The sequence below is a fragment of the Tympanuchus pallidicinctus genome, unplaced genomic scaffold, assembly GCF_026119805.1.
Source record: "Tympanuchus pallidicinctus isolate F22 unplaced genomic scaffold, pur_lepc_1.0 scaffold16, whole genome shotgun sequence".
Lineage (NCBI taxonomy): Eukaryota > Metazoa > Chordata > Aves > Galliformes > Phasianidae > Tympanuchus > Tympanuchus pallidicinctus.
Genome location: NW_026294679.1, coordinates 18,247,691 through 18,268,386, shown reverse-complemented (window position 1 = coordinate 18,268,386; position 20,696 = coordinate 18,247,691). Strand labels below are relative to the sequence as shown.

Below are 20,696 nucleotides of genomic sequence, written 5' to 3'. Positions count from 1 at the left end.
AACATTTTAAGAATGAACATTATCTGAAGTCCTTTCTTGGGTAATGGCACAATTAATCCAAACATTGGATCCTGGCCTAAGTGTAGAGGAAAAATCCTCTGCCCTTCTTTCACCACCGCTTTTCAGGGTGTTGAGAGTCTTTTTTCCCTTTTCATTTCCACTTTCTGAGTTTCCCCATCATTACCACCAGTGAACATCTCCCAGCGCTAATAGTTCTGCTTTTGTTACTCTGCGCTGATTGAAATGTTGCATACAGATTGAGATGTTAGCACTAAGTTGCCACCTGGGAATGTCAAGCTGGGTTTGAAATGAACTTTTCTCACTCTTGGATCCAGATGGATCAGATGGGGATATTCTTGAGCCGAGCTGGGAGTTTTGCAGGAAGCAGGGTGGGGATGGCGCAGGATGTGGGGGACAAAGAGGAGACTTTCTGCCTCAGCCCACAGCCTCTTCCATGGGGCCAAATCTGTCTCCTCTTGTCCCTTTCTGAGAGTCATGTACAAAGCTTGTGCAGTGTCCCCAGCCTTCAGAAATTCAGTTAACATGTCAGCAGCCTGAAATGCTCCGTGTCTTAGAAAGGAGGACTGAAAAAGATTACTTTAATGGCCCTATTGAATATTAAATTGTGATTGTAGGCACCTCACCTTTCAATCCAGCTAAGGGAATCTGCATTCCATGAAGGAAGGGCAGTGGTGCTCTCCTGCTGGCTTTGCCCCCCTTGCAGAGGGAAGTGTTTCCTGTAAGAGTTGTAGATCTGCTAAATGGTAGGCAGACACCAGCTGAGTGTTCTCTTGCACATGCGAATACAAAGAAAGATGGAACACTTTTGCCATAGCTAAGCCATTCTCTGGTTAGCTAAGAAACTGTTTGGCTACAAGGATCCTGGGTCAAGCCTGATAGCAGAAAAGGCCTTGAGAAGTCAGTGGTGTCAAGCTTTCTAGGCAGTTCCTAAATATGCAGTTCACCTCCACCCGGTGCTCCATACTATCCTGCAGACCTCACACTGGATCCTCTGTGTCTTTGCCTTGTGAGGCAGAGTCTTGAGTGGTGGAGTCTTCAGTTTTGGACCCCTTACTACAAGAAAGACATAGAGGCCCTGGAGCATGTTCAGAGGAGGACAACAAAGCTGTGCAGGGACTGGAGCACAGGTCTTATGAGGAATGTCTGAGGGATTGCTCAGTCTGGAGAAGAGGAGGCTCAGGAGAGACCTTATTGCCCTCTACAACTCCTTGGAAGGAGGTTGTGGCGAGGTGGGTTTGGCCTCTTCTCCTGGGTAATAGTGATAGGACAAGAGGGGATGGCCTCAAGTTGTACCAGGAAGGTTTGGGAAAAACTTTTCTGAAAGAGCGCTCAGGCACTGGAATGGGCTGCCCAGGGAGGTGGTAGAGTCACCGCCCAGGAGGTGTTCAAGGAATGGGTAGATGTTGCACTAAGGAACATGGTTTGGTGGGCAACATTGGTGGGAGGTGGGCAGTTGGACTAGATGAACTTAGAGGTCTTTTGCAACTGTAATGATTCTATGATTCTATCTAGGAGAGCTGCTACTGTTCCTGCCTGGTCTCAGAGTTCCTGGTAGCCAAATATTGCATGCAACATCATCCCTTTGTTCAGCATTTGCTGAACAATCAACCCGCCTTGGCAATAATGCTATTAGCTGCAGCTTCTACAAGAAGAAAAACTGAGCTAGAAACTCCAGTGCTGTCTGTTCTGGGCCACCAGAGGCCTGCTTTTGAGCCAAGAGGCAACAAAGATTTATATCTCTGCCATAACTTACTTGTCAACTATACTGTGAAATTTCTGGAGGGGCCACAGTGATTGTAAGGCAAGAGGGAAATATCACAGAGGGGCAAATCCCCTGGGCCTCGCTGGCTGCTTAAGCGACTTAGGAGAAGGGCAGCGTATGAGAGAGAGCAGCAGCAACTGAAGCTTTAGAAGAAGGGGCTTTGGTAGCAGAGCGTCTCCTTATGGCTCAGGCATGCATGAGCTAGGCCATCTAACAGCGAGTGCCGTGTCAGCAGGCTGGCTGATGCCACCAGCAGAGGAAATGTCTCCCCAAATTGCCTCCTACTTCTGCCATCCCAGTTCCTCTGCTGCCTTGCACTTGCTATCATTTCTTCCCTCCCAGCCACGCCTGGATTTCATGTGCCCACAAGTAAAGGAAGGAGGGAGGCTGTGAACGACCTTCTTTTGTCAGCTGCTATTAGACACTCCTGGCCTTACAGAAGTCACGGTCATAGTTCGGCAGACCTCAGTATTTAGTTTGCAATGCCCGTTCCAAATGCCGGGGCTGAAGAAAACTTAAATTAGTATTTCTCCCAAGAAAACCAAATGCATAGGTGAACTATGAACCTCTCATTCACAGACACAGAGGGAAAAGTCACAGTGCACATGTGGACGTAGCTGTGCTTCTCCAGCAGCCATCTCTAAGCCACGGGGCATACAAGTGCCGGCTTCACTCTCAGGGATGCCTGTCTGTGAGTCACACCTGGGCACATCCATGTGTACCCCATAATGCCAGCACTGAATTGTAAGCTTCCCTTGGCCCCTAACTTCCTCCACAGTCTTTCTGTCTCTGTCCAGATTTGCCAGAGAGGGGTATCTTGTATTAGCAGAAAAAGCAGAAGCTAATGGTGATGAGGGAAATAAATTAAAAGCTTGGTTCTGCTGTTTGGTCAGGCAGCTTACCGGTCACCACAGGGTACGTCTGGGGTCCTGACACATTTGTCCCCAGGTCTGGGTTAGCAGAGGTGGATAGACTTGATTTGACTTCATCGAGACCAGGGGTCAGAGCTGGGAGGGAGTACTCATTACCCTGGGGAAGAGAGGAGAAAGACAGCTTGCTATTGATGCGCCAAGAGAAAGGGAGCAGTGTACAGATGGGAGGGAGGAAGAGGAGAGATGCAAACCCCTGCACAGATGGAAGAGGAGGAGGAGGAGGAAATGGAGAAGATGAAGTGACAAGAGGGCTGCAGGCAGGGGACCTGGGATGAGTTATTCCACCCTCCTGCGTGTTGCTGTGGAGGGGATGAGGGGTCAGGCTGGGCATGGGATCTGCCTCCATTTCTGAGACATGGCCGAGCCTTCGTTCAGCGCTGTGGGCAAAGGGGACGCCCACCTATACAAACTCGGGGGGAACAAAGGGGAGACTTTTGCCCCGGCGACAAGGACACCTGGGGCAGAAGATGGCCGTGGCGTGACCGGGACGTGGGGCTGAAGGAAGCAGCCGGTGCCGGCCCCTTGCAGCCAGCTCTGTCCCCTGTGCCGCTGCCCCTGTCCTAGCTCTTTAAAAACAAACAAAGAAGCCTCATCCTCTGCCTCTGTCACTCTGTGCACTGGGGTATGAAATTGGGGAGGGGGGAGCCACATGGCTAACAGAAGGGTGGGAGGGGGAGAGCCATTGAATCTGAAAGGGTGTCCTGTCCGAAAGGCTGTGGTAATTGCCTTTTTATTGTGGCAGCCTCCGGACCAGACGCGGGAGCTGGAGAAAGCGGGAAGGCTACCGAACAGCAGGAAAAGTTGCTCTGATTAATATTAGGTTAAATTAAAACTGATTTTCTGCTCTTTCTGCTGTGTTTTTTCCAGGCGCTTCCCCAGCCCCCTCCCCACATCTCCCCCTCCTGCAGCAGGCTCCCCGCGCGCTGCCCCCTCCCCGCCCCATCCCTGCCTGCCTAGGACTGCCTCGTCATTTCCAATTCCTTCTCGTATTGATCTTCCTGTAGAAATCAGTTTTGTAATTAGCTGCAAATTAGGCCTTCTACTGGGGGTGAGCCTGCCCCCTGATTTATCACCAGAGTAATTCGCTGTGATCGGAGAGAAATTAAAATGAACTCAATTAGGCTTCGGATTTGCTTTATGGGCCCTGCTCAGAGTTTCAGGGGGAAAAATGACTGTGCTGGTGCTTAATAGTCTAATGAAAGTAAATAAAGGTTATTCATTGTAATAAACCCAGGGACTCTGGGATGAAGGGAGTCCACAGCCAACCTCTCCTTCTCTTCCTTTGTTGGTTTATGGCTTGGGGCGGTTTAAAAAGACTTTTGATTTTCATTTTATTAAGACAAACAGCTTTTGGGATAAAAGGCCGGGAGAGCGGGGGAGGCAGGGAGAGGGGGGCAGTGCTGCAGAAGTGCAGAAAACTGGGCTGGAGACGGGAGTCAAGTCTCAGCCTTGCGCTGAGAAAGAAAACGCTCCAAGCCCGATTAAAGCTTGCACTCACTGCTCTTGTGTGACGTGAGAGCTCCTGCGCTGTGCCGTGCCCTGCTGGCATTCGTGGCTGTGCAATCACAGCGCTGTGTGTGTGTGTGTGGTAAGTGACTGTGCCAGGGAAAGGAGCTGAGGTGTCAGGAGAGCACTGTGCGTGTGGATGGCAAGTTCAGGATGGGAGGCAGTTTGTGTCCACGTGTGCATCAGTACAGTGATACGTTTACAACTGGAAAGTGCTGTAAAATGTGAATGTGATGTATGTGCAGTGACAGGGCACTGTGAGAGAAGGGGGTGAGGAAAGAGAGAGGGGCTTCAGTGAGGGAATCTCCCTGCCATCACCCTACAGGCACCTACAGGTCCGCATTGCCAGGCCAGGCCCTCACCTGCTCAGATTTGATGTGCTCTGATGTTTGAAAGACGTCAGGGTAAGAAGGACGCTCAAAAACTCGATCTAAAGCTTCCAGCTGCTGCTGGGTGAAAGTGTCGCCACGAAGGTGCTTCCGCAAACTGTCCACGCTGCTCTGGGAGTCTCCGTTGGGAACGGAGCCCTCGGATACATCTGCAGGGCACAGACAGAGAAAACAGGGAGTTAGCAGCAGGGGCGGCAGCGGGTGCGGGCAAGAGCAGGGCAGCGGGAGAGGGGCCCTGTGCTGCACACGGAGCCGCGTCGCTGCAGGGGGGCCGGCTGCGGGCGGGGAAGCCCCTTCTGTCTGCTCTGGCTGCTGGCCTGCTCCGTGGGATGCTCCTGCCTGGTGTGAGCGAGGCTGTGGAGAACGGTGCTCAGCTCAGAGATGAGTTGCGGTTCCACTGATTTTCAGTGTTAAAAATTGCCAAATCTCCATTGCTGAGCATAAAATGGGAGCAAAGCACAGCGATTAGCATCGCTAGGAGGCTACCAGAGAGGCGGTTCACTGAAAATCTAGAGTGCTGAGGGTGGGCTTGCACTGCAGAGGGCTGAGGAAGCCTGAAATGGAGAAAGTCCTCTACTGCAGTCTGGAAGGGAGCAGTCTGTGTTGTAACTTCCCGCTTCCAATACAAGCTGTATCTCCATTACAGTTTCCTTCTCATCTGATTATGGCCTGTCGTATCCCAGATGGGTTTTTCAACACCTTGGATAACACGGATAATCCTGTGCCCGACTCCACATTTCAACAGAGCGCTCTGTCCAATTCAACATACGTTATTTCTGTTATGATCTCAGTCCCATTTTGCTATGTACTAGCTCATAATTTATCACAACCCATATCTCAGTTATAAAACTCCCTCCTAAAATATGTGAATCTTTGTCTGTGAGAGCCCCCTTTCTACCTAAAAAGAATTACTGTATTGCTTATTGTATTCCTTACTGGGAATCGGCCTTTCTTATAACCTTTTTCTTCCTAGGAAAAAAAAGCCCCTTTTTTGGTAGAAGCATTACCAGAAACGCATCTCTGTCTGTGCAACAGCCCTCTAGAACAACCTAATCCCCCTGCAGTGCCTCTGTCACCTTCCGGATGTCTCGGTCTCTGCTGTGCCATCCCATGTCTGTAAGAGCCCCTTCATCCCGTCTGAGATGAGTCCATTATAAATGTCCTGCCCCAAAGGGAATCACATCCAAAGTGAAGCTTTCCCTGTGATAAACCATCTTATCACCCACCTGTTTTTTTTCCCTGTTATCCCCCAATTCAAATGAGGTGCATTTATCTCTGTTATAACCCCTTTTTATCTGAAGTGAGTGAGTCTCCTGCTATTAGCATCTGTCACATCCAAGGTGAGTCTGTCTGTTATAACCTCCTGTCCCAGCTGAAGTGAATCTTCCTTTGTCATAATCCTTCATCTCATCTGAGGCAAGTCTGCTCATTATAATCTTCTCCAACTGTGCTGAGTATCTTTGTGCTATCACCCCTTGGTCTAACTTTGGTGTGACTGGTTATAATCCTCTGTCTCACCCATGCTGATATATCTCCATACCCTCCATGCAGAATCTCTGCCTGCTGTTTCATCAGACACAAGCCTGGCTGTCTGATAACCCTGTCTAAACAAAGATCAGGTTCTCCCACTTACGTTACAATTACCTTTCTGCTTTTTCACTATTGTTCCTCATACTTCAGCCTCTTTCAGTGTCTTCTAGTCTGTGAATCTCTGAAACCTGCTGCCCTGCAAGGAAGTGGTTGAGGGATCCGTGTAGACCTTTTCCCTCCTCCATGTGCCTGTGAATGTGCTCATGGCCAGGCAGTGTTCCCACAAGCCTGGAGTGGCATTCACTGTGCAATGGCCAGAACCATGCCACTCTGCTGCTCCACTTTTAGCTCATGGATGGTGCTAAGATGGGTATTTTCCTGGCATGGGTAATGTCCATCTGGTGGCCCAGAGTAATAACTGAGCCCGCTGCCTTCTGGCTATGAGATATATCCGTTTATAGGTGATTATATGATATGATATAATCAATAGTACATTATATACAGTAACGTAGTACAGTACCACTCTCAAGACCATAGAAAATATTACATATTGATTTGTCCCAGCCAGCAGCCTTCCCTCGAGCATCCCCTTCTCTTTCTTTTCCACCCCTAACCAGAGCAAAGCTTACTGGCTCTGATTCCTGACATTTTCTCCTCTCTCCAGTCTTATTTGCACAACAGAAATTTCTGAAATCTGGAGTTTACGACATATTTGTCTAAGAGAAAACAAAGCAAGGGGTTGGCTGGCTGGATTGCATTTGAGGATTTTTCCACATGCTAGTTAGTGTGCATGATTGTGCACGCCATTAATACACATACACATTTTGCAGTAGGCTGTGATTCTGAGATGCTCTAGGTTCTACATCACCATACATGCCTGAGCAGCCATTTGTGTGAGGTGGCTGGTTTAGGTCGCATTTGGTCGCCAAGGATGGCAGCCCTACAGTATGCATGGCATTTGGTGTGAGTGAGCTTGTGCTGACTGTCAGTAAACCAGATTTTACCCTGCGAGGGTTACCCTGCATGTTTGGTCAGGTTTGTGCACAGGTGCAATTGCATTTACGATCCCTGTCTGCCTGCTGAGCCCTGTGCACACATGTCCCTTTCTGTGCTTGGGCCATGCCTTTGTGTGAAGGAGCTGAAACTACAGCTTTCCCAAGTCGCTGTAGGAGTCTCTTTTCCTTCATTTATTCAGAGGCCCTTCAGATCTTGACAAATCTGTCACTCTAAATTTGCGAGAGATTATGGTGCTCTCTCCCTAGCACGGAGAGAGGTGATATATGATATCTGCTGCCCCTATTGATTGCCTGATCTGGTGGCAGAGGGCTGGCGAAATGAACTTGAAATGAACATCATGCCTCAACTCATTGTGCGTATAATACACTACTTAATCCCACATTTTTCAGCTGCTATGGAATTCAATTGATCAATCATGTCCCTCTGATAGTACTGTTTTAGGGGTTATTGCTGCTCTGCTCACTGACCTTTTTATTTATTTATTTATTTGTGTGTGTGTGTGTGTGTGTGTGTGTGTGTGCCTATGTGCATTTGGCACACTGAGGACCGGCTGATAAGAAGCGGCCTGTAAAATCAGTGGGAAATGAAGGAAAAGGATGAAAGGAGTAGAAGAGGGTTAGATAAGGAAGCAGAGTGATCAACACAAGAGATTAGATAAGGGGAATAAGAAAGTTGTAAGGAGAATGGCAACGCTCAAGTTTAAGGAGAAGCTTTGGAGATGAGGAGCATCATGTCACAGCTTAGGCAGGTCAGCCTTAAAATCTACAGAAGGGAAGGAACTTTTGACAGAGGATTGTGGGCTACCTAGAGGTGAACCTTTTCTAAACAGTTTGCAGTAGTATTGGGCTTAATGGTGATAGGGCACAGAAATCCCAAATGTCACAGAACAGTAATATGAGTTGTGCATATAGGATTCTAGTTATGAAGCAGAAGAAGTTTCACAGAGATGATCCCACAGGACAGATTTATAGGCCTTGTGTTGCTAATGCTGAGACTTTCACAGTCACGGATCATTATATTTTCTTCAAAACCAAAGGACTGTAAATCCCCTGTATTTGTTCTATGGTGTCAAAATCTGTAGACGTGTTTTCATTTTTTCATCTAAAACTGCAAGGGATAGAAACCTATCTCTGTTTTTAGATCAAAGCTGCTATTCTCACCTAAGCACATGGCCCTGTGAGCTGGATTTTCAGAAGCCTCAGATACCGCAGTACACCAATTATGGGAGCTGGCAATTGTAGAGGTGTGAGCAAAGGTGGCAGTAATGAACAGAAAGGACTTTGGGAAAGAGGTGAATCTGCCAAAGAAGCTCTTGGGAGGAGTGCTGTGGTGGAGCAAGTTTTCTGCTTCTGGATGAATCTGGAAGTAGGAAACTGCCCTAGTTTTGCCACTGGGGAGTGGCATCATTTTTCCCAGTCTCCTTTTACTGGCACAAGAACCTCTGCAATACTGTGACACCGGCACCTCTCTGTTAAATCAGGAGGCTTGTAACAAACCGTTTGAGAGGTGAACCATGGCCTCAGTCACTGTGTTCCTCACAAGAGCACACAGCTGCTGTCAGCATGATCAGGACTGGCCTTGCATTGCATGACAGGAGACATTTCTCCTCCCAAGGGGCTGTGGAGAGAAGATGCAGAGCCAACACTCGGCATAAACCTTTGACATGGCACGGAAATGCTCCACAGGTGTCACAGAAGTATCCTGACAGATTACAAGGAAATCCTCTGCCAGAGGACACAGGAGCAACTGTAACTACACCTGACACAGGGACAGAGCCCACTAGAAAGCTCTAAAGAGATGCTCCCAGGCCTGGAAACCCCAAAGCCACCATCACATACAAATAGCACAAAGCTGTAGCAAGACAGCTATTCATCTAGCACTGGGGGATACAGCAAGCACCCTTGCTCAGGGTTGGATAGGATCATCCCCACCAGAAATGTAGAAAAGCTCCTAGTAGAGCTGGCATGGGAGCACCTCTGTGGCACAGAAGCACTCCAGAAGGTCATGACAACCTGTGCATCTGGCACACAGGCAGGGAAATGACGTTCAGTTCTCAGGGCAGGGCTATTGCTGTCTGTAGGGGTCCTATGGAGCCCTGGCAGTGCTGGGGTTCTGCAGTACTCCCGATAAAACCCCAGCCACAGCAAAAGTGGTATGTATGGTGGGCATGAGAGCTGCTAGCCAGGGGACACAGCAGAACCCATTTCACTGTCAAAGCCTCTGAGGAGGCTGAGGTGGTTCATATGTCTGACACAGCAATGCAGAGCTGGCTGTCAGAACAGCACTCCCTGCCCCAGCCAAGCCCTGCCCTCTCCTGCAGACTAGCACATCTCTGCTCCTTCTATGGCACGTGGCCTGGTAGCCCTGATCCACTCTGCAGTAGCCGCCTGGTTTCCATGAGAGCTGCTTCTTCCCAAGCTTTGTGCTTTGTGTTAAGGCTGCTCCATCCCTTTATCCAATCTCCCTTCTCTTTTTTCCCCCTCTGATGTGCCCTGTGTCCCAGCGCAGCCTGGCCTGTCAGGCATCTCTCCCGTCCATCCCCCGGGGGCCCTTCACTGTGCTGCCAGTTGTTGCAGTTTCAAACTCAATTGTTCTCCTCGGTACTGAGGCAAATGGAGTCATTAATTACCTTCTATCGGCTGGGCCGAGTTCAGAACGCGATCAATAGCCGGCGCTTGTCATTCATGGCAGCCAGCCCCACGCAGCCCCTCACACTGCCTTGGCCTGGTGGCAGCTGTTGGGAGCAGGGCACCCTGTCTGAGCGGGGCTGAGGGGGGACAGCAGGGACAGGAACCTCATCTGAGGAAGCACATTGCACGTTTGCACGTGGCCGACATGTCCTGCTTTGGACAAGCCGGGCCAGTCTGGCTGTTGTGCTGTTTCTAGAAGCTCCATCTGCATCCACAGTGATTATTAATCCAATACTCTGCTCCCGTCGGTCACTTGGGTAACTCTCAGGAGGGTTTGGAAAAAGGAAGGCTGCCAAATTTGGTGTCCATTTCCTTCCAGAATAATTTCTGCAGTCCTCTGAGCAGGGTGCAAGAAGGCACCTTCTCTAGACAGGTCATTTCTGTGTTTCAGAACTTAGTGCTGCAAGAGCTGTGCTTGATTGCCATAAATGAACTAGGGAGGAGAAGGATACCTCAAAATCAGGTGGAAGAGATCCCAAGTGAATGCTGGGCAGAAACAGCAGAGCATGGGAGGGGCTGGCAAGATCCAGCAGTGTGCAGGGAAGGAATATTATCAGAGATCCACATTGCGGCAGTGAAAGACATGGGAAGAGTTCAGGTTATGGACAATAACCTGCAGAAACAGAGACACTGGAAGACGTGCTGGAGAACTGTCACCTCAGGGAAGTGGATCAGACTTCATAAGCTCTGCATTTGTTTAGGTTGCTGTGTCCATTTGGCTCAAGGGAATCCACAAGCCTGAATCTGAGTATGCAGATGGATGATATTGCATTTGTTACGTACACAGGCTCGGAGGAGACAGGCTGAGAAACAAAGGGATTTTATGTTCTGAAATTGGAGTGTAGATCAGGTGAGGAATTGTGAGCAAGGAAGGCTGCTGGCACAGGGCAGAGTGCATCCCTGCAAGGGAGTGAGGTGCGTGCTAGGGCCTGGCAGCATGAGGCTGCGTGGGACGGAGGCACTGGGAGGAGCAGAGGTGGGCAGTGCAGCATTAATGCAGGGCTCGCATGAGCAAAACAGCAATGCTCAATGAGAATGTAAATGAAATGAATTGTGTGTGCAAATGTGTAATGAAGTGTGTACTCAGATCTGTCTAGGATTATCAAGGGAGCATGCAAATGTGCATTTAAGGCAGTGAGTGTGTGTGTGCATATGAAAATCATATGTATTTACTACAGCATCTGAATGTGTGATTGCAAATGTGGCGCTGGGAAACTAAGTCTGTGCAGACCTAGCTTTACGTAATAGCATAATCATCACATCCAGCTTTACTGAGAGCTTCAGTAAAGGCCTTTCCAGGTGTTAGTCTGCAAACAGCTGCCTTGGACACATGTACAGCATGCACGACAGCATGTATGGGTGTGCAGATGAGGTGTGCTAGCCCAGGGAGCCAAAGCTGGTACTTTCTGTGCAAGCCATCACCACAGCTTTGTGACCTTAGGGTATTCTGGAGGTGAGGGCACATCTTCTGCTCTCAAGCTGCTGTAAATCTACCACAATTCCCTTACCTCAGAGGAGTCACTGGGGATTTATACCATTGTAATGAAGGACAGAGTGTGGGTCCAATATCTCTCGCTAGCACTACTAGGCTTAACTGCTAGCCAGATAGAAATGCAGCTGCCTCCAGGAGCCAGTACATCTGCTTTGTTTATGTTGGCGGAAGAGCAAGCAACACTATCACAGAGCCAGCCAGATCCCCAAGTTAGTGTAAATCTTTAAGTCTCCTGCACTCAGTGGTTATACTGATTTACACATCCTGAAAGTTATCAGAAGGGTTACTCTGATTTATACTGCTGTGGTGCCCAGCACGCTGCCTTTAGTGCAGAGGCTTAGGGGAGAGCTGTGGCAGGGAGGCAGGCGCTGGGAGCCCTGAATTCACTCTGCCAGGGCTGAGATGTGCTTAGCACTGCTGGTGTATGCTGGCTGCCTTTGCAACCTCCTCTCATCCTCCTAAACGATTTGTTGGGGAGCTCCCTCTCATCAGGATCCCCCCCTTAGTGAGCACATAAAACCAGGTGTCTTTTGTTAGCTCCAAAGGACAGAAGCAACGCAAAAAATTACATCGCATGCAGCCCTAACTATGCTTGTTTAGAGAAACTGCTTGCATTTATGAAGTCTTTGGTGCGGAAAGCAGGGTTGCAAATGACTGCATCAGAGCGACAGTAAAGGCCATTAATTTCCTGTTATGTTTTCCTGTGTTGGGGGCTTTATTAATTTAATTTTACACTGTCGAACAACAGCGAGCGCTGACACCGCCACACTGTAAGGTTTTTTTTCGCAAGCAGTGCTTTGGCTGACATGCCAATCAACACTGCCATCAGAAACGCTAGGGACAAGGGAGGGAACACGGGCTGGGCTGTTCCTGCCAACCCCACTGCCCGTGGCCTGGAGGCCCCTGAGAACCCAGTGGAGCCCACTGGCACCTGATAGTGAGGCCACCAGTGCTAGGACTCAGCAGACCTGGATAAGTCTGTGTGTGTCTCTAATGCGCAGTCCAGAAAATACGAATTCCTTCTTATCCTGCTTGGTTCCATTGGGCTGATCCCGCACCAACATGCCTCTGAATCCCTCATCTCCTTCTGTCTCTCTTGCTCCAGACTCTCCTTTCCTTTCATTCTACCTTATTTTCCCCTCACAAATGCTTTTACCTTAACCTCCCAAGTCAAAGAAGGCCGTGCCTACCCCTGAGCCAGATGTCAATGAATCATGTTAGTGGAAGCTCTTCTGACTCAGCACTAAACCAGTGCTCAAGCAGAGTGTTTTTAGAGCTGCCATTTTTGATGTGCCATAAAACAAAGGCTCCAATCACTCAGAGTCATTAAAATTCCCATGGCATTTTTTGTAGGAGTACAGACATTAACCTGGCTGTTCTGAACAAAATCCAGCCTGAGTGATTACCCACAGCATATCTTAATTCTCCTGTGGTTTCATTTGGACATGGCACAGCAAAATTTCAGTGTTGATGCTCTGTATTGTTCAACATCTGCCACAGTCCATCCGAGTCAGCCACATTTCAGTAGTAAATGAGATCTTCAGAATGAGAAGGTTAATAAACAATGTATTATATAGGATGGGTAATTACAAAATGCCACACAATGAAAGAGCTACAGGCCTGCAATATGCTGCAATCAGCTTGGATTGGCACCGTGCACATTCCTTTTCTGAATGTGCTCATTCCTGTGATACCTATAAATCATTAATTATTTGAATGATATATGAAAGATCCTGCAGTGGTATGACCTATGTAATATTTATATTGGAGATGTGTTCCAAACTGTAAGGGGGGACCCAGTCACTGGTAGCAATGAGTTTCACAGACTGAGGCTGTGCAGAGGAGAGCCATAGGTGTCTTTAAGGCAGTGGTTGGTTTGTTTTCCAGTTCACTGGAATTTAGTAAAGTTCACCCAAAATCCAGGATAGATCTGATCTGCATGCAAGGTCAACTCCCATGCTCAACGTCTACCTTATCATGCATTAGATGCCAAAAGCCAAAGTGAAAAATCAACAGCTCCTTTGGGAAACCAGACATGGAAATATGCCTGTCCTTTCTAACAGCCTTTTCTAATGCATCTAAGAAAGGGCTGGAAAGACCTCAAGAATTTATGGGCATTTCATACACGGTAACCACCTCATTAAGGTTTGATCAGATGCCTCCTGAGCCTGTCCTAGTGCAGGCCCCTAGCTTAAAAAGAGAAGAACACCACTGAGATCTCAACAAAGGCAGAACCAGTAAGAGAAAGAAGTGCTGACATACTGCACATCCAAATGGAAATGCAGATGTGATATCCAAGACCTAGCTCCTGCTCAGGCCACTGTGCTGCTGTGTAGGAAGATAACTTTGTACCTCGAACCTGATGGGATCTAACTTGCAACGTCTGGGTGGATGCAAAAGCAAGGGAGAAATGTGCCCCAAGGCATTATTTTAGGCTCCTTGACAAAACTGACATTAAAAAGGCATGAAATGCATTTAATACCTATTGATGTGTGGGAAGATCATCCTCAGCAATGATGGAAGGTAACCATGTCTGACAGGCTGGCTAAGTCTAAGTGTTTTTACCAGGTCATCTATTGCTATTGGAGCTGTGCTCCCTCTGCAAGGTCTTAGGGCTTACCCTAGCCTCTGCAGGCCAGCACAAATTGCTGTTTGTGGCAGGCATGCTTGGCAGCCACAGAGGTAGCTGGAGGAAATCCAGTATTCCCTGAAAGGCTCTTAACATGTTCACAAGCTGCATTTTTCTTGTGGCAAAGTTTTTTCTGCCTCTCTGCCCTGCTCTTGTCACTTCTTTGCCCTCCTCTGCCCAGCCAGAATTCTCACCAGCTAATCAGTAGGTGAGATCTTGTTGCTTCCCCCTGGGATCCAGAGAAACAAGTCTGGAGGATCTGATGCTATCACTGAGGGAAGGAAAGAGCTCCTGCTTCCCTTTCAAACAGCAGCAGTCTGTACAGGGAGGAGGAGGGGTCCTCTCTGGCCCTGGCTGAGAACAAGGTGCTTAGTGTTTTGCTTTAGTGCAAGAAGACGCTCCTCTATGGGAATGATTTCCATCTATAAACAGCAAGTGATGCTTAATATTGCATTGATGCAGATTTGGGAGCACAGAGATAGCCAAATTAGGAGCTAATTGGTGCACAGAAGATTTCCTGTTGTGCCCTTTGGCTGCTGTGGTGCGAATGGGGAGAGGGAGAGAATGGAAGGGAGCACGAGCCGTCCTCCACCAATGCCTCTGCAAAGGTTGGGATTCCTGAGACCGCTGTTGTCTCGTGCTGTCAAGGTCAGCAGGTTCGGGTTCACTGAACGGTCAGGATGGTTTGAATTACTGGCACTGCCTGCCGATGCCTCTGCTGATTGCGATCCGTCTTCCAGCGCCTGCTGCGGGATGCTGCTCCCCGGCCATGTGCTGCGCACCGTGAGGGGCACGGAGAATGGCAGCGAGGCAGATGCTCTTGTTAAGAGGATAAGGTTTTAGGAAGATTTAAGGAGCCACAGCAGTGCCAAGGGGAGGCGCATGCTCCACGAGGCACATGGGGACTGGGCTTCCAGAAGCAGTTGTTCTGTTCCATTTATCCTTCACTCCTCCTGCAAGTTTCTGCCTCTCATAAAAGTTAGAAGAGTGGCTTGAGCAGGGACTGTCAGGCCCTTATGGGGGGAGAAGCCTGTTGGAGAAGGTTTCTATTTGGTTGTATATAGGTAGAATGCTTAGTTAGCAAAGACTGACGTCCAAGTCTCCATGTAAGCTGTGCTGCTGGGACACATCCCACTCTGTCACCAGGTGGCTGCTGTGTCCCTGCAGGAACACCCAGAGACTCACAGTGCCGCAGCCTGGACCCACACAGGGAGCAGTGGGAGGAACCACAGTGGAGCAAGTGGGGAGAACCAGGTGAGTGCCTGCCCCACAGGTGTGGGCAACACAGACATGAGCCAGGCAGCATCAGCTTGCAACCCAATGCCAAAATAAGCACATGAAATAAAATAAGCACAGGATGAAATCAGAACAGGACTGGAGGTGATGCGGGACTAGTTCCCAGCAGCTGTCTCTGTCAAGAATGTCTCCACAATCATCATGGAGTGAGTTTCACTACAGAGAAATCTGGCCTTCCCTGTTCAGAAACCTGAACGCTGGCTTTGGCTTTGTTCACTGAGGTTTGCTGCCTGCCTCTGTGAGCCACTCAGCCCCTGGGTGCAGTGAGCTACATCTGCATCTCTGTACATGCAGCGTCTGCGCTCACACCCCACAGCTGCACCAAACCTGCACGAGTACACCTGGAGGGAAGTCAGGGCAGTGCTGAGAGCAGAGCTGCCTGCGCCTGGTGCCAATAGAGAGGCCTCTTGTGCAGCAGCCTCAGAGGAGATCGTGGCTAACCCATCCTCACTGCTCTGAGGATGGGAAGCTCCCACCTCCTCTGAGCTCAGTTCCAGGCAGGCTCTGTGCGGCCTGTCTGTTGTTAGGCGTATGCCGTGCTGCCTTCAGCTCCGTGCCCCAATCCTCTCCCAGCTCCCTCTCCTGGTACAGCGCAATGGGCTTTGGCAATAAGAGTCAGGGACAGTGCCCAGTATCGTGCTGCTTTACATTAATGAGATACACATGGTGTAATCCAGCAATGGAGTCAGCTCTACAAAGAGAGGTAATAGCAGGCTGCCATGAACAGAGCAGCTCAGGTAATTGGTTTATCTATCTAGAAGCAGTAGTAGCAATCTCTGCACAGACAGAGTAGCAGTAAAGTCTCTTCCTTAAGGCTATTTCCTTTGTCTTTTCAATTGCTTGCACATCCATGTGAGATAGAGAGAGAGAGAGAAGGAGAGAGAGAGAGAGCTAGAGAGAGAGAGAGGGAGAAATGTTAATTTGTGAATTAATGGCTTTTCTCAGCGGAATTGTAAATTCAAATGTCACCTCACAGGGTGACACTATGCTGGGCTGCTGAAGAAGCAATGATAAGATCCCCCTCATCCCCGTGCCGACATATAACCATGCCCATCCCCTCCCTGAAAGATAGCTGCGGAGTGGAACATGCTACTTTTAATTTGCAATAACACCACAGCAGAGGGATGCGAGGGTGACTGTTTCCAACCCTCCCTTCTACAACAACCCGGGCCATATCGTTCCCGTTCCTCCTCTACCTCCTTCCACCCTCTCTTCAACCCCTCCCGTTCTAAACTGAGTCCAAAACAACACATTATCTCAACTCCCCCCACCCCAAACTAATCAAAGGATGAGCTAAGGGAGGGCTCTTTAGAACGGATGCCTCTGCAACCCTCTCCTCTCCTGCAATAATCAGGTGAATTAATGACCCTGAAGTTAAAGTGAGTGCTGATACTCAGGCGTTGTGCAGCGTAGGGGAGAAAGCCTTCATTGTTTTCGAGCAGGAGGCGGGCAGCAGCAAGGGAGATTCATGGATGGAGATTGAATATGCAATTTTCTTTCACCTTGCCAAGAGCTGCCCCTGGGCTGTGCCTGGCCTAAATTTTTTTTTTCTCTTGCCATCTCTGCCTTATCCGGCCCTCCCACCTCCCTTCCATTCTTTCCAGAAAATTACCTTCAAAATTGATTTCCACTTTTACAAACAAATATAATGGGAACATGAGGGGGAAAAAAAATCTTGGGCCGTGATGAATTAGGGCTGTCAGGTGCTTCCAAGTCTCCTTTGTTTTTGTTTTACTGCCCGTTAGGTTCTTTGTTTTTCCAGCAGCTGGGAATAGTGCCCCTGCCCACACACTCCATGGCTACCATCACGGGATATGTCCATCACCTGATGTCATCACTGAGTTATCCCTGTTCTCCATCACTATGATGCAAACAACCACTGTGACCAGACTGCTCTATCCCTTGATACCAGGATGCAGCCGATCTCATGGAGATGGAGCACGGCCCACACTGCTGCCTACCTGCCTTCTGCAGCCACCCTGCATGTCCTTGGAGTTACGTCAGATCTTTTCTACTCTTCTGTTCCTCCTGTTCTCTTTCGCCTTTTTAACTGATTCTTGAATGGGGTTTCCCAGCCCTCACTGTTCTAACGGATCAGCCTAGGCCGCTAGCATGGCACTTGGATCCTCATTGCACCTCTGTGCCACATCACCTTGGTTCTGTAGCAGTATTGCCCTTGAGTCTCACTGCCATGTCACTTGACCCAGTAACAGCACCATCCACCAGCAGGGCACCCTGAGCCACTGCTATACTAGCTTTATACTATACTTGCCACATCACCAACAATCACCTAGAGGCACTGTTTGCTTCCACGTTTCTACCTATTCCTATCCCTCCTGGGGTTTATGCTGTCACCCACCGTGCCCTGAGATCCTCACGGATCCAGGCACTGTGCTTCTGTAGTCTTTATGTCCATGAGCCAGCAGCAGCCACCCTCTGAATGCAAGCAGACTCAGGGTACAGACTGCAAGAGAGACAGGCACCAGCACAACTAGGGAGCAGCCTCTGCACAGGTGGGCACATAGGGTGCTCAGAGACACCGGGAGGAGCTGTCGCTGCCTGACTCCTGCTGACATCAGGTGCCACAGCCCCTCCCAGCAGTGAGTCAAAAACGCAGAAGATTTAGCCACAAACTAAACACACAGAAATAAGCAGTCAGATAAGCATGCATTCAGGGCACTCACACAAATAAACTTCAAGAAGAGCTGTATGCATAAGAAAGACTCACAAAACACAGCCAGTAGCATTTGAAAACGCAAGAATGTAGTCTGGGACACAAGGAGTACTAATGCAGTATGTGTCAATTAAATGTAATTTCTGAAGAAACAAATAACTTACAACAACATACGTACACTAACTAAATGGAAACCTGGAACTCAGTGGAATTTCCTTAAATTCACATATACAAAATTAAATCATGAAAACAAATACAAACTATTTACAGAAATAGACAACCTTCTCACAGTCAAGAACAGCCAATATATGCATATAAAACATGCACACAAATATATAACCCCAGTGCAAATGTACCCTCTGTACAGACTACATACAGAGGTGCACAGCACTAACAGGCTATGTATTTGTGTCTGGCAGCCACAAAGATACAGTCATACTCCAACTATATAACAACAAGTACAGAGAATATACATACAAGTATACAACATTCACATATATGCTTAACATGTGAATACAAATACCTGGCATTCATAGAAATACATAGCACTAATGCTGAGCCATACATGCCCAGATATCCAGATGATCCACACTGTGCATACCCTACTAGGCAATATTATATACAGCTTAACATACACGTTTTCCAGGTCTCTGGGTGCATGCACAAAATTGCAGGTCTATCCTGCCGCTCATCATGGTACAATAAACACTGATAAGTGGAGAGCAGTCACCCTAACACAGAGATACAGAAAACAAACAGGCGTGCATTCCAAGGTACACAGATACACAAACGGAGACGCACACAAACACAGCTGAAGCCAAACCAGCTTGTCTTCAGATAGTGCCAAACCATGCCAAACTAAGCAGAGGTGTCAGGAGCAGAGCAGCCTGTCCAAACGGCTGCCTGTGATGTGAGCTGTTAACTCCCCCTTACCTGAGCCATGCACCCTCAGAACTACCAGGCTGTGAGCACACAGACAGACATCTGTCCCTCTCTATTACAGGCAGGTTCCAGCTCTGTGATGCAGACCTTTCTGACTATGCTGTGCTGCTTATGCATTGCCATCTCCTTTATCCAGTCTCCTCAGTTCACTTTCTCTACACATCCTCTCCCTTTGCTATCCGTCCTACAACTCATCTGGGAGGTACCTGCCTCATGTTCTCCCAAAGTCTCACCAGCAAAGACCCTTAAAAGAAGAGGTGAGGGGCTGCTGAGAATAAACTGCCCCTTGATTTATATCTTCATCTGGAGTGAGAGGAGTGCTACCTACTGTAGTGTGTGTAGGAGCAGTGAACCTGCAAGTTCCCTGAAACCACTGCTGTCTGCTGTGATATGCCATCAGTGCAACCAGACAGCCATTGGGAACTTGGCCACATGGTGTGATGCTGCACTGTCCTGGGCAGAGCAGGGGGAAGGTGCTATTGGACTGACACAGCCCAGAGATTTCTCACTCTGCGTACGCAGCCATGGACTGCTGGATGCACACCTTGCAGCTGTGTTTGGTGATCAGAATGGGGAGTTAGCGCCTGAGGTAACGTAACTGCACGTGTCTCTAGTGTCATTAAGACTACTGTGGACCTGCAATAAAGCAATCATATGGAAGAGTGCAAACATATCAGCTGTGGTGACAAGAAATCACAGCACGAAACAATGCAGCCACACCACAGCAATGCTCTTGTGTCACCTGCAGGGGTCCAGGCACACTCTGTTGTCTTTAACGATGCAGTGGTGGTGGGAGGACAGAAATCCACCTATTGCCCTGAGATGAACGTACATCAGATGTCAAGATACAATCAATGCCTAGAAATGTGCACAGGCAGCAGAGGACAACAAATGTATTTCCCTCCAGGGCAGTTAAGGGCCTCACACCACTGCACTGCTGTTAGAGCAGCATCGCACTGCGGATGACGATGGAAGCATGCCGTCTGTCCTGAAACAACCCCAGTAAGCAGTGGAGCAACACGATCATATTCCATGAAAACATACGGTGCTCAAGACAGCACCGTGGTGACGTACCTCTGTTGATTTCAGTCAAGATCAGATGACAGTCTGTCACCAGTCAACAAATGATATCAACTGCAGTAGCAACTGCCTGAGTGGCAATGACAGTACAGCACAGCCGGCCATGAGGCACCGAGTCACCTCACGGAAACAGCACTGCTCCGTGATACACATGTACTGCCTCACCACCACCTCCTTGCATGGCATGATGGCCTGGACTACAGCAGGGCAGCATACAAGCAGCAATAAACTTATCATTAGTGTCACAAACCCACAACATGATAACCACAGTCACGCCTGCAAAGACGTATTGATGGCACTGACACGAACTCACCTGAAATGTCACAACTGCCTCTTTCCAAGTGACATAATCATTGCTGCCATGAGCAGCACAAATGGGCTAACACTTGCAGTGGCACACTCAGCTGCTGTATAGCTGCTCAAAGCCTGAGACCTCTGCAAACACAAATACATCTCTCCACACTACATTTCACTGAAATTATTGACGTCAAAATTTTCTTCAAGACATTGTATTCTGAGGCAGCATTTAAAACACCATTTTCTGGTCTGGGACTGTAGCAGCTCTGCACTCCACTGATGGAGGCATTTCTGCCTTCCCAGTAGGAATACGGGCATCATGGACAAGCTGGAAATCCCTTAAGCTGATTGCTGTTGAACCTTGCTCTGCAGTCAGGGTCCCCGTTGGGAGTGAGAGAAGAGAAAGCAACCTGTAACAACGTAATGCTTCTCAGCAGAG

General features: G+C 48.7%; 1 protein-coding gene and 1 long non-coding RNA gene across 13 annotated transcripts in view; one reads left to right on the top strand and one right to left on the bottom strand.

The window, feature by feature from the left end:
• Window positions 1-20,696, top strand: part of LOC128078179 (uncharacterized) — a 314,575-nt gene that overhangs the window by 128,646 nt on the left and 165,233 nt on the right. The window lies entirely within an intron of this gene.
• The window catches only part of PAX2 (paired box 2), an 85,188-nt gene that overhangs the window by 21,436 nt on the left and 43,056 nt on the right, over window positions 1-20,696 (bottom strand). For all 12 annotated transcript variants that reach the window (XM_052678123.1, XM_052678122.1, XM_052678125.1 and 9 more), the window contains 2 exons: window positions 4,584-4,759; window positions 2,686-2,812 (listed from right to left, as the gene is read on the bottom strand). In XM_052678123.1, the coding sequence (XP_052534083.1) occupies window positions 2,686-2,812; window positions 4,584-4,759 (303 nt within the window). The remainder of the gene's footprint in view (window positions 1-2,685; window positions 2,813-4,583; window positions 4,760-20,696) is intronic.